The sequence below is a fragment of the Sebastes fasciatus genome, chromosome 6 (genome assembly GCF_043250625.1).
Source record: "Sebastes fasciatus isolate fSebFas1 chromosome 6, fSebFas1.pri, whole genome shotgun sequence".
Classification (NCBI taxonomy): Eukaryota; Metazoa; Chordata; class Actinopteri; order Perciformes; family Sebastidae; genus Sebastes; species Sebastes fasciatus.
Window position 1 is genome coordinate 37,021,883 of NC_133800.1, and position 13,337 is coordinate 37,035,219.

The 13,337-nt window shown below is 39.7% G+C and overlaps 2 protein-coding genes across 2 annotated transcripts in view; both read right to left on the minus strand.

Annotated features, from left to right (window-relative positions):
* Positions 1-8,879, minus strand: part of LOC141770014 (phosphatidylinositol 3-kinase regulatory subunit alpha-like) — a 38,657-nt gene extending 29,778 nt beyond the window's left edge. The window contains exons 1-4 of the mRNA XM_074639596.1: positions 8,657-8,879; positions 5,417-5,902; positions 2,978-3,107; positions 75-167 (exon numbers count right to left, since the gene is read on the minus strand). Coding sequence (XP_074495697.1) covers positions 75-167; positions 2,978-3,107; positions 5,417-5,608 — 415 coding nt within the window. The 5' untranslated portion in view covers positions 5,609-5,902; positions 8,657-8,879. The remainder of the gene's footprint in view (positions 1-74; positions 168-2,977; positions 3,108-5,416; positions 5,903-8,656) is intronic.
* A 1,696-nt stretch (positions 8,880-10,575) lies between these two features.
* shld3 (shieldin complex subunit 3) overlaps positions 10,576-13,337 on the minus strand; it is a 4,041-nt gene continuing 1,279 nt past the window's right edge. Inside the window, exons 2-3 of the mRNA XM_074639614.1 lie at positions 11,928-12,640; positions 10,576-11,483 (exon numbers count right to left, since the gene is read on the minus strand). Of these exons, the coding sequence (XP_074495715.1) occupies positions 11,280-11,483; positions 11,928-12,530 (807 nt within the window). The 5' untranslated portion in view covers positions 12,531-12,640 and the 3' untranslated portion in view covers positions 10,576-11,279. The remainder of the gene's footprint in view (positions 11,484-11,927; positions 12,641-13,337) is intronic.

The window sequence follows — 13,337 nt, forward strand, 5'->3', positions numbered from 1 at the left end:
CACTTTGAAATAAGTCACACTACAGCAGCTAGAGACGTGACGTACCATGTTTTAGTATATGTGATGTTTGGTACCTTTAGTCTCTATGGCTTCTATCAGTCTGCTGAGGAGCGGGGGAGCCGTGTCCGGGGGTCCAAACTGCTCCGGGAGGTCCGGCAACACGAATCCTAAAATACAAAACACAACAAACATACAAACTGTCAAACTAGCTGGTCATGAAGGAGGTTAAATAACGCTCCAAACTTACGCTAAATTTTGACGAGGAACAACTGTCATGTCCATGTTCAAAGGGGTCCCTTGACCTCTGACCTCCAGATCAGTGAATGTAAATGGGTTCTATGGGTACCCACGAGTCTCCCCTTTACAGACATGCCCACTTTATTCTTTAGCCGATACCGAGTACCTACCAGATACCAGCGTGATAAAAAAAATTAATATTTGAAGAATATTTGAGACACAACAGTCCTGCAGTCAGTTCTTCTTCGCTGCTCTAAAACGGTAGTTGCCAGTGGCAGCCATGATACCTCCAGGGTGACAGCACAGTGAAAGCTGCTGGTTTGGAGCGCCGAAGAAGAAGAAGAATTGATTTCTGGTTAAACAAGCTGATTTTTTTTCGGGGTTAATAAATTATGGTATCAGATTAGGGATGCTCATTTTGAAAAATGTTCTTATCCGATAACCGACCCTCGTTAACCGATTATTAACCGTTAACCGACTACATTTGTGCCTCGCATGCAGCGGTGCTCCAGCTGCAGGAGCACAACAGATATTGGTTGATGGGAGTCTCCAGTTCACCGTCCGGGAGCGTTAACTTAGCAGCTACGATGCTGCGTTCACTGTCTCCAGTTCACCGTCCGGGAGCGTTAACTTAGCAGCTACGATGCTGCGTTCACTGTCTCCAGTTCACCGTCCGGGAGCGTTAACTTAGCAGCTACGATGCTGCGTGTAGTGTCACGGACATGCAGCCACTTTCCCAGTAAAAGTCTCCACCGCACATTTAGTTTAGTTTAGCAGGTTGTCAGCTGTGTGTCTGCCCGGCGGAACTTTAGCGAGTGTCCAACAGACAGTGTGTGTGTTTGTGCTACGTTAGCAGCTCTAGCGTTGCCGGAGGCTTCGTGTTCGCCGCCGCCACACGTAGTCTGCGTAACTTTAGTGAGTTTCCAACAGACCGTGTGTGTGTTGGTGGTGAGTGTGAGGTTGTTGGTGGCGTTCTAGCTGTGATCGTAGGTGTAGCAGTGTGTGGACAGTTTATTTGTTGGTGAATAAATGCTATGAAACTACAACTCCTCCGCTCAAGACGGAGCCGACTTCCTGTATCCTGCAACTCCGGCTCCGCCTCTTAAGGTGGGCTGTTAAGGTGGACCAGCTTTTCTCTTTAAAGAGACGAGCCGCTCCTCTGAGCCGCTCAGCTTTTGAGTTAATTATTAACATTTCTTTTAACCGTTTTAACCGATAGCGTTAATCGGTTAAAATGCTTAATGGCGGTTAAACGGTTAATTATGGACTTCCCTATATCAGATCGGTGGATTTCAGATACTGAATTTTGGGCAGTATGGGACGCATTTCGGATTTTTCCCATTTTCCGGAGATCAGTAGAAATGGAGATTCACAGCAGCTCCACCAGCTTACCACCAAAGTGCTTTTAATAAATGAACGGGTGAAAGCTACAGGAAGCAGAGCGAGCTAACAGGTAACAACAACCACTGCTGCCCCCCAGAACACACACACACACACACACAGAGCGTAGAGTAAATCAACACACACACTTCCTGTTCTCTGGTACAGAGCTGAGATCTGATATGTCAGCAACCACAAGCTGCTGCTGAAGGAAGCAGCTGAAGGAAACTCGGTTTGAGTCACTGAGACGAACTTCAGGGTGAAAACTTCTCAAGTTCCTTCAGAACAAAAACAAGACGTTCACTGACGACTTGAAACAGCCAACCCCGACGTCTGTGTACCGTTATAATCCAGTTATTCTCCATTTACAGACCAGTTACACTCCAGTTACACTCCAGTTACACTCCAGTTACACTCCAGTTACACTCCAGTTATCAGACAGTCTAACGTTAGCTAACTGGTATTGTTAATACTACTCATTGACTTGGGAATAATTCCCCGTTGCTGCTGCAGCTGTCCTGAGATCAGAGGCCGGCGGTATATGTTGTGTGTGTGTGTGTGTGTGTGTGTGTGTGTGTGTACGTGCGGGACGAATCGGGCGCATACAGTGTGTGTTTAATAATAACGGTGCGCTACACAAAACGTGCAGTCATTTTCATCACCGTTCATTCTAATGTAACAATGTAACAGGTATTTTTCTTTCAACTCTCGTCCTAAATTCGTCCCAAAATTAATTTGAATCCTCCCCGATCATATTTTTTCAGCCCCGGGACGACAGGAAGTCCTTAGCGTTTTCCCTGCCTGCCAAAGTAGCGGGTAGCCTGATGATTTTATCTGCCCCTGCCAACAATTTACCCGCATTTGGCGGGTGCTAATTTCAGACCCTGCTACTACTACTACTACTACTACTACTACTACTACTACTACTACTACTAGTGGTACTACTACTACTACTACTACTAGTGGTACTACTACTACTACTACTACTAGTGGTACTACTACTACTACTACTACTACTACTACTACTAGTGGTACTACTACTACTACTACTACTACTACTACTACTACTACTACTACTACTACTAGTGGTACTACTACTACTACTACTACTACTACTACTACTAGTGGTACTACTACTACTACTACTACTACTACTAGTGGTACTACTACTACTAGTGGTACTACTACTACTACTACTACTACTGGTACTACTACTACTACTAGTGGTACTACTACTAGTACTACTACTACTACTACTACTACTACTACTAGTGGTACTACTACTACTAGTGGTACTACTAGTGGTACTACTACTACTACTACTACTACTACTACTACTACTGCTACTGCTACTACTCACCCTCTGACTCAGAGTCGGTCCTCACAGACGCTGCAGACGGCGGCCTGGCTGGGCGGGGCTTCGGTGTGGGCGGGGACATCCTCTTTCTGCCGATGAACTCCACGTACGTCCCGGGGAAGTCGCCTTTCTCCTGTTGCACAGAGAGGGACGAGTTAATGATGCATTCACACCAACAGCGAAGCGAAGTTCCGCCTCACATTACTCGCGTGAGTCAGACCGCTGGTATCATCTGTGTCCATTCACGCTAGACGTGCCGGAGAGGAGACGGAGCCAATTTGGACTGAAAGTTGGCCTGTGTTGAACAATAAATATATATATTAGGGCTGTGGACCGTTTTAACGCCACTAGTTTCTTTAACGCATTAACGCAATCGATCTTTCGGAGGTTGTAGCGGCTCAGTTTTAAAGCTAGAGTGAAGATACTGGCATCAGATGAAACCTGATGAATCCATCGGTACCAACCATGTCATATTAGCTTGTTCGGAAGAACAGAAAAATAACGCTCCAAACTTGTCCTAAATGTTGGAGAGGAAAAACTGTCATGTCCATTTTCAAAGGAATCCCTTGACCTCTGACCTCCAGATGTGTGGATGTAAATGGGTTCTATGGGTGCCCACGAGTCTCCCCTTTACAGATATGCCCACTTTATGATAATCACATGCAGTTTGGGGTCCCTAAACAGTCCTGAATTACATAAATTGGGTATCACTGTAAAGCTGAGATTCTTGCCAATAGACAGCCCTACAGAAATGTGTTGTTGTATAATTGTATAAAAAGGATTAAACTGCTGGTTGAGAGAGAAAGATGATATCAGTTATGGAGCATAATGAAGGAAAATGTGACGTTTGAAATGATAACATCAGTCGACAGAATCTGGCTGAGTCAACATGAGGAGGAGGAGGTGAACCGATTCCTCGTATAAAACACAAAAACCCAGATAAGAGAGATATTTATAGTTTTAACCAGAATCAGGTTTAATGCTCAGCAGGTTTCCACATATGAGGAACTTGTTTTGATATTTTGGTGCATAATAAGAGAAAAGAAAACTCAACAAGAGCTGCAAGGTAAGAATATTAAATATAAAACAGATATTTACACTAAAACAATATGTAAAATATGTCAGTTTAAAACAATAAGATGCACTAAAATGTTCAACATTTCCCCAAAATGTCCTCGAACTCAAAGATGATTTTTATTTTTTACCTCGACTGATCTGTGATCTTTTTCCTCTGAAGAGGGGAATGGAAACCTTAAACTTCCTGTAGGTGTTTGTTTGTTTTGCGGTTTGTTTGCGGCTGCAGCTTTATTCAAACAACGATGACGATGATGAAGAGACCACATCTCCAAAATGTTATTATTTAAAATGAAGCTCGACCTCCAGTATTGTAGAATATTTTAAATATTAGACTGTTTAGTGGAGAAAATTACAAGATGCACCGACTGCAACATTCTGGGCTGATTACGATGTTTAAAATAACAATTTGGCCGATAGAGGTGTTTTAGTTTATTTAGTTTTTGCTGTTAGACCTCTTCATTATATAAAATAACTGAGCTGTTTTAAAGTCATTCAGCATTTCATTAAACACATATTCAATCAGACTAATTTATAAAACAAACTTTAATATATATAACCTTCTTTCACATGAAAAAGGTCTTATTTTCCCTTTAAATAACTGCTTCAAAAGCCTTTTCAGCTGCTTCAACTACTCAATGAGAAGAATGCTTCAGTGTAGCCCAACTCAAATATTTGTTTATGTTAAACATAAATTAAGTATAATAATAGTTTAAGGGGTGGTGGAGCTGAACCTGCAGGATCTTATAAAGTAAACTAACAAATAAAAAATCTAAGTTGTATTTTTCAGTAATATTGTAATAGTGGTACAAGTTAGTTTTTTTGTCCATTGCTTTAAGAGCTGGTTTAAAGGCTAAAGCCTGGCCTAGCATTCTGCTAAATACATCACTTTAACTGTTTCATACTACTGAGGAACGCAGTATGTACTGTATACCGCATATCTGTGCTAAATTCATGTAATGAGAACTAGACATAATTTTAGAATCAGGCCGAAGTTTTTGCTTGATTGGTTTGTGTTTGACGTTCAGTTTGAGGTCGCGACGTCTGATTAACCACCTGATGGATCAATGATCTGTGTGTCCGACTGTCTGAAGATCTGCTGTTTTAATATTACTGGAGGAGGATTTTACATGTTGTGATATAAAACTGAGCTTCACTGGACCAGAGGCTCCACGTTTACATTCAGCGTGAGCATTAAAGTTCTGGTCGTGCAAATTAAAACCTGTAATGTGAGTTAACAACGTAAAAGATTAATGGAAAACACTCTACCCGGCTTAACCAGGACTAACAGACCTAACCAGACCTGACCAGACCTGACCAGTCCTAACCAGTCCTAACTAGTCCTAACTAGTCGACGTGGCGTCGTACCTGCGTGGTCTCGTTAAAGCCCGGCAGCCAGCCGATCTCCGACGGCCGTTCTTCGGCTCCGTTGGTGCAGCCGAGCGCCAGCAGCGCTCCTTTACTGACCACCAGCATGTCGCCGACGTGCAGGTCAATGTCCTCCTCCCGCTCCTTCTTGTAGTCGTACAGCGCTCGGTACTGAAAGCCCTCCGAGCTCATCCTGACGTCCGTATGGCTTCACGATAACTAGCAAAAAACAGCTCTGAATAAAAAGATATAAAAATATTCTGGTTTCTTTTTTTTTTTAATCCTGAGTTGAACTACTGAGGAGAGTGTAGACGGAGTAGATATGGCGTCTCCAGCTGTCGGTGTGTCTCTCCTGTCTCCATGTCTGCTAGAGTCCTGTCATCCCTCCAGGCCGAGCCACAGACGCCAGATCAATGCGTCCTCGCCGTTCATGAACAGAAGTCTCAGCAGAGGTGGCGGCCACATCTGGGGAGGAGACGAACCAACCTGAAGAGAAGAAGAAGATTTTTTATTATTACCATTACTATTTATTTATTTTATTCATAAATTAAAAAAAAATTATTTACTATATTTTTTATTTTATAATTATTTATATATATATATTTATATTTATTGTTATTATTATTAATATTACCGTTTTCTCTCCTTCTGTTCTTGAATAGCTTGTTTTTCAATATACAGTTACTATCTGTTATATGTACATATTATTTTATTTGTTGTGGTTTAGGTTGTTGTAGTGGTTTTTTTTAAGTAAACAATAAAAGCATGATTTAAGAAAAAGAAGAAAATAATCATTAGTTGTTCTAATATCTCTATTTATAAAATACAACATAACAGACTTTGTCAGGGATAAAACGGTAAAGTTCTTCCATCGTTGTTTCTGCTGTTTACACAGCCCGCAAACAATTAGGTTATTAAGTATTTAATATATAGCTAATAAACTGGCAACTGAGTATTATTCTGTATATTTTATATGGAACCAACGATTTGATGTCTCTTTACGTGGCAGTTATGATACAATACTTCACACAGGAAGTCGTTAAACCGAGCTGGTGAACCACCGAGATCCTAATGCTTCTCCTCTTCTGATAAATGCAGTTAATAGATGACGGCATAAACAATAATCACACCTATAATTAGAAATATATGTCATTTATTGTGTGAAAAGGCACTTCTGCTCTTTCCTGTTTTCTAGTTTCTGGTCATAAAGACGTATTTTATGACTATGTGGTTCGTGGTTTGTGTGAAACCTGGTCTTATGAAACTTTAAAACCCATGTGTGCGTGGTCATCTTGATTCATCTGATTAACACGTGATCCTGTTTTATTTTTAAACATAACAAATAACAATTCTGAGGCCTAAATTTAATTAAATTAAATTAAATTTTTCTTTCTATTAACGTATTTGTTTATTTAATTTATTGTGATTACTTTCTTTTCTTTGTATTAATATTATTTATTTATTTTATTTATTATTCTATTCTTTTTTATTATTATTATGTTTTTTTTCTTTTCTTCATTTTATTTAAATTTTGAATGCTGAAGTTGTTTTCCCTAATGTACTTATTGTGTTTGTTTATTTTAACTTCTGCACTATTTCACGTTTATGTCTTGCATTCTCATTTTTTACTGGAGTGATTTTCTTTTTACACATTTTGTAGTAGTATTGTTGGAGAGTACCTGAGAATGACGGCTTCAAAGTAATTGTTGTGCAAATGACAAATAAAGAACTTTATAATGATATAAAATTGGAGCTGAAACGAGATGATTCATCTATTAGTCAATCAACGGGAAATTAATCAGCAACTTTAGGCTTTACAAAATTGCAATGGGTATGTATTACCTTATAAACCACACCATTAATCAATAGATAAAGTGTTAAAATAACTGTTAGTCGCTGCCCTATATGAGACAGAGAAAGTGATCAAATGTGCACACAGGAGAAGCTGGAATCAGAGAATAATTGACATTTTTGCTTGAAAATGGCTTGAAAAAAAGTAATCAATAATAAAATTGATATTGATATGAATGAATATATATATATTCATTCATATCAATATCAATTTGATATTAATGAATTTGATATATATATTAATATATATTATTATATATTATAATATTATATATTAATATTCCTGATCTAAATTTTTGTTGTTTTAGGACAAATTGTTGTTTCAGTACATTAGAGGGATAAACAATATGTCAATTATAACATTAAAACTATTAATCTATCAGTTCCTGTCTGGAGATGATCACTAACAAGCAGACTAAATATAATATAAAAGAATCTCAGATTAAATTAATGCAGCCGAACAGATAAAGATCAAGTGTTTAACGTGCAACACTAGTTGTATTTTTAAAATATAAGTATTTTACAGATGCAAAGCTAAAATTCGCACAAAAATCGCTGATTTTTAAAGGAGCTTTCGTTTTATCTATCAGTTCCTGTCAGGAGATAAAACAGGCAGACTAAATATAATATAAAGACTTCATTAATGCAGCCGAACAGATAAAAACAAAGTGTCTAACACACAACACTAATTATTATTTTCAACATACAAGTATTTTACAGATATAAATTAACATTCACACAGCTTTCGTTTTATCCATCAGTCCCAGTCAGGAGACAAAACAGGCAGACTAAATATAATATAAAGGAATTTCAGATTAAATGAATGCAGCCGAACAGATACAGATTAAGTGTTTAACGTGAAACACTAGTTGTATTTTTAAAATATAAGTATTTTACAGATGTAAAGCTAAAAATTACACAAAAATCGCTGATTTTTAAATTTCCTGTCTGGAGATAATCACTAACAAGCAGACTACATATAATATAAAGGCATTTCAGACTACATCAATGCAGCGGAACAGATAAAAACAAAGTGTCTAACACACAACACTAATTATTGTTTTCAACATATAAGTATTTTACAGATATAAGTTAACATTCACACAAAACACGCTGTTTTTTAAAGGAGCTTTCGTTAAGTAAACAGTAGAAAACCAGAAAAAACGGATCAGACTGAAAACTGAAGGTACTTTCTGATTGAAAGCGTTAAACAAACAAAGCAAAAGTTAGTAATCCTAATCTACTCTCCCATAGTTAGCATTTGACATAAATGTGCTTAAATAGTGATAAAAGCAGCAGACATGAACACACAGACTGAACTCCTGCAGGAAACAGGAAACACAGAGCATGCCAGTGTTAGCTTAGCATGCTAGCTGGAGTCAGTCTCACCTTTTCTTTAGTTGTTCACAGATTTAACCGATTAAACCGGTTAAAACCTCCAACAGAGCGACCAGAGGACATCATCACGGAGCGGGGAGTTTACAGGACGTCCAGGGTTCCTCCAAAACTGAAATATCCCGATATTTGATCGGTTATGTCCAGTTAGAAGTCGCTCCTGTTTCAGCCGTCTGAATCTTTGCAGCTCCACTTTGAGTCAAGCTAGCATCAAGATTACATCACTTCCGGTACAGAGGAATAATATTAAAAAACAAAGAAAAAATCAAATAAATATTCACTTTTATAGAAAATCTGATCTATTAAATAGGTATATAATTCATATTAACAGTTTTTGTCTAATTTATTACACATTTTAACAATTAAAATGCGTTTTATAAGAGTGTAACAAGCAGAATTGACAAGTTCCGGTTGAGTTTCAAAATAAAATCCGTACACTCAAAGATGTATTCGACCAAAATGTCACTAAAGATCCAAAAATGGCACTGCGGGGAGCAATACCGGAAAGCATTGATGGAAGAGCGAAAACATATCTCTTACAAATATTGCTAACAGCAGAAATTAAATGCATCACAATTAAGTGATTAAAACCTGAGCCCCAGAAATACAGTTTATGGATTGAGAAGGTATGGGACATTTACCACATGGAACAAATCACCTATTCCCTAAGACTCCAAAAAGACACATTGATTGAAAGGCAGAGCCCTGCCATGATTATATTAATACAGTGATCGGTGATCTGAATATTTTTATATATCCTGGATCATACTTGTATCTCTGTCTTCCTGACCCAGGTCATCTCTCTAAGCATACACACACCCATACAACACACACACTAACCCTCCATGACCTCTGACCCTTCACCACATTTATTTTTATTTAAATGTATTTATTTTACTTTATTTTATTTTAATTCTTTGGATTGTTTAAGTCTGTGTCCTCCCCTTTTCTCTGAATTCAATTGAAATTATAGTTTAAGATGAAGTCTTGTTTTGTTTTTTGTGTGTTTTCTCTCCCTCTTGTTTTAAGTTGTGACATTTTGTGTAAAAACAAAAAGACAGCTGTAAAATGAAAATACAGTGGTAAAGAATGTGATGATTGTATAAGTTGCTGAAACTGCAATAAAAACTAAGTTAAAAACAAACACAAAAAAAATCTGTACGAACATGTGTTGCAAAATGAATGTGTGTTCTAGATAAATAGATAGATAGTAACTTTATTGATCCCGAGGGAAATTCAAGTTTCCGGCATCACAGTTCCATAGTGCAAAACATGTTAGTAGAAAGGTTAGTAGTGCAAAGTACAAAAAAAATATACCAGATATAAAAATACAAGGAGATGAAGAAAACTGTTAAAAGTGAATATAGTGCACAGTAACAGCTGTGATACACGACCATTAAAAAAGTGAATATAGTGCAGAGGAGACTGTTAAAAATGAGTATAGTGCAGGGTAACTCCAGTAGCTTAGTCTATGAAAGTGCACTGTGTGCATTATTATCTGTCCTTTACAGCATCAGCGACAAAATAATGTTTTTTTTAAGGATAATGTTTAAATATTTGACCATAATTTCCTAAAATCTTCTTTTTTACATCGTTAAGAGGCCACAAACACGGATTTAAGAGATTACAACCGATTACAGCTGGGCAGGAGGCACGGCTCTGACGTCACATCCGGTGACCTAGATCTTGATGCAGCGAGCAGTGCTGTCAAGACAGGGGACCATAGCAACAAAAGAGTGTGTGTGTGATGGGGGGTGGACTCTATTCATGTTGTCCTCATTTATTCAAGCAGCAGTCTACCGTGTGTGTGTGTGTGTGTGTGACTCCTGTATCATGTGACTGCTGCTGTGGCTTTTCCAGAACACGCTGTTCATCACATGCACGGCTGCACACACATCACTACAGACAGCTCATTAAAAATATGAAACCTTTATTTACACCAGAGAGCGCCGAAAAAATCCATATTAAAAAATACAATCATAAAGATCTGTTGTCAAGTTCATAAATATACAAAAACAGACTGGAGTTTGGCACAAAAAGACAAACATGTTTGAGGGTTCAACCCCCCCCCCCCCCCTCAGTTCAGTTCAGTTCAGTTCATTAATGAGTAGATTTCTATTAAATATTAATGAAGTTCTGCACTTGGAGGATTGTTGTGTGTAAAAAGCACTAAGGCAGTTTAGAAAATAGTTCTGCGTTGTGGATTTACCAGCTTTTATATTCAATACATACTGAATGTATGCTTTATATGCCCACCATATCCTGGTTTTAAAGGGGTGGTTGTGGTGTTTCTCACCAGACTGCATCCACAAAAACAGTAATTTTACCTCTCAGAACACGGGAGTTGCCGTGTTCTTGTGTGACTTTGGTTAGCAACTCCCGTTTTCTGTGAGGTAAAATTAATGTTTTTGTGAATGGAGTCTGGTGGCTTTGAAGAGAACGATCCCTTTAAGAATCAGTGGTCAAGTATTCACTCACAGCCTGGTACCAGTATGCGGCCCAGTAGTTGGGAACCACAGCACTGGAGGAAAAGGTCAATAAAATCACTTGGGTTCATCCTCTGAACCTGTAAAGATGTTTGTCATATATGAGTCGGTGCTGTCTCTCTGTCTCCCGTCTACATGCTGAAGATGTTTCCCATTCTGTGAACCGACAGGCCGATCCTCCCCGACAGCTGCAGCTCGTCCTTCAGGAAACGTCCCACCTGCTCCGAGTGGAGGACGTCACAGAACACCCAGATCTCCGCCCGCTCCCTCTGGATGTTGGCGTTACACGTCGGCAGCCCGGCGTTCCGGACGCAGTGGCTCAGAGAACGCCACACCTGGTTCAGGGAGGAGGACCAGGAAGGACGATAAAATAGGAAATAAAGATGAAGGAGAAGAGGAACAGATGAAACAGGAGAGGAAGAGATCAAGAGAAGAGTGATTTATGAATTTAAAAACTTATTTTTCTGATTAACTCACAAAAACTCAAATAACAAAAGAGAAGTCCAACGACACAACAACCAAATCCAAATCATAAAATATATTAAAATGGGGCAAATGTTCATTTTGTAGAGATCAACTTGTAGCATCAAACTTTTTAAAATAGTGAAACATTTCACAGTGATAATAAAAAAGCATCAAATTCTCAAACGAGAGGCTGGGACCGGATCATTTCTTCGAAAAAAGATTCATCAGTTATCAGAATAGCAGATGAATTACATCCTCACAGAGCTGCTAACATGCCTGCACTCTTGGTCCTGTTCCATGAATGACCTACTGACCTGTTCGACGTCTCTGGCCGCCCCCCAGTTGTGCTGACCGATCACCCATTTGGCCCTCTGGTGGAGGTGGAGCCGGTGGACCGACACCACGTGATGGAACCTCTTGGACGGTGACTCAGAGTCCTGCAGCAGAACTCCTTTCTGTGTGAAGACGCTCCAGGAGCGTTTGACCGGCGAGTCTGTGACGGGGACGCCATCTTTGTGTTTGTCAGGAGGTCTGGTGACCTCTCTCTCTGTGAGGAGCTGGTTCGGGGTCTTTGAGATGCAGACGGTGTGTTTGGGTTCTTGTGGAGTTTCAGGTGCTGGTTGGTTAGGAGCTGTCTTAGCAACATGACGGTGAACTTCATGTTTCTGTAGCTGGTTTTGTGCTGTCTGAGTGTGAGTCCTGCTGCCGGAGATGAGTAAACCAGCCGAGCAGGTGATGACGGGAGCCGGTCTGGCTGGTCTGATGGGCAGGTGGCGGTCTGTGGCGGCGGGGGACCAGGGGGTGAAGACCGGAGGAGGCCGGCAGGGGAAAGACTCCAGAAGCTTCTCTGTCCTCTCCAACAGACAGCTGAGCCCAGCAGCTGATCCAGGCTGGTAGTGCAGAACCACATCCTCCATGCAGATCAGAGGACTGACTGCACCCCCCTCCTCCTCCTCCTCGTCCTCCTCCTCATGATGATGTCGCTTCAGCTAGACAATGCAAGGGATGATGGGAACACGGCAGGAGTCTGTTGAAATTCAACCCTGGTTACTTTAAGAGTTACAGAACAATTAGTCTGCAGTAGAGCTGCAATGATTAATCGATTAGTTGTCAGTAGGGCTGTCAAAGTTAACGTAAATTCGTTTTAACGTGACTAATTTCTTAAACAAATTTACACAACTTGTGAACTTGACGTCACTGTATAAAATGACCTATGGTGACCTCTAGGATAATCACAGCCTCATGAAACTTTACAGCCACAAACTAGAGACCTAGAGCATTCAGAGGATGGACGGATCAAACTAGAGACCTAGAGCATTCAGAGGATGGATGGATCAAACTAGAGACCTAGAGCATTCAGAGGATGGATGGATCAGACTAGAGACCTAGAGCATTCAGAGGATGGATGGATCAGACTAGAGACCTAGAGCATTCAGAGGATGGATGGCTTTCTTAGCTACATTGATCAATAAGGTTTTTTTTGAGCAGTTTACATAACACAAGTGCTCGCCCTCCAGTCCCCAAAAAATGCAGAAATCTCCAAAGTGTCAAAAGTTTTTGATCCCAAATCACAGCATGTATTTTTCTATGGTGTTCCTCAAGGTCTTGGTGTCTTAATGTGGTATTTGAGGGATTATTGATCATTTTTATCAATTCTCCAGTTGTAAAATTTTTTGAAATTTAGCAGCAAATCTGTGTAACAAATGGTGTCTACTTATGAGACA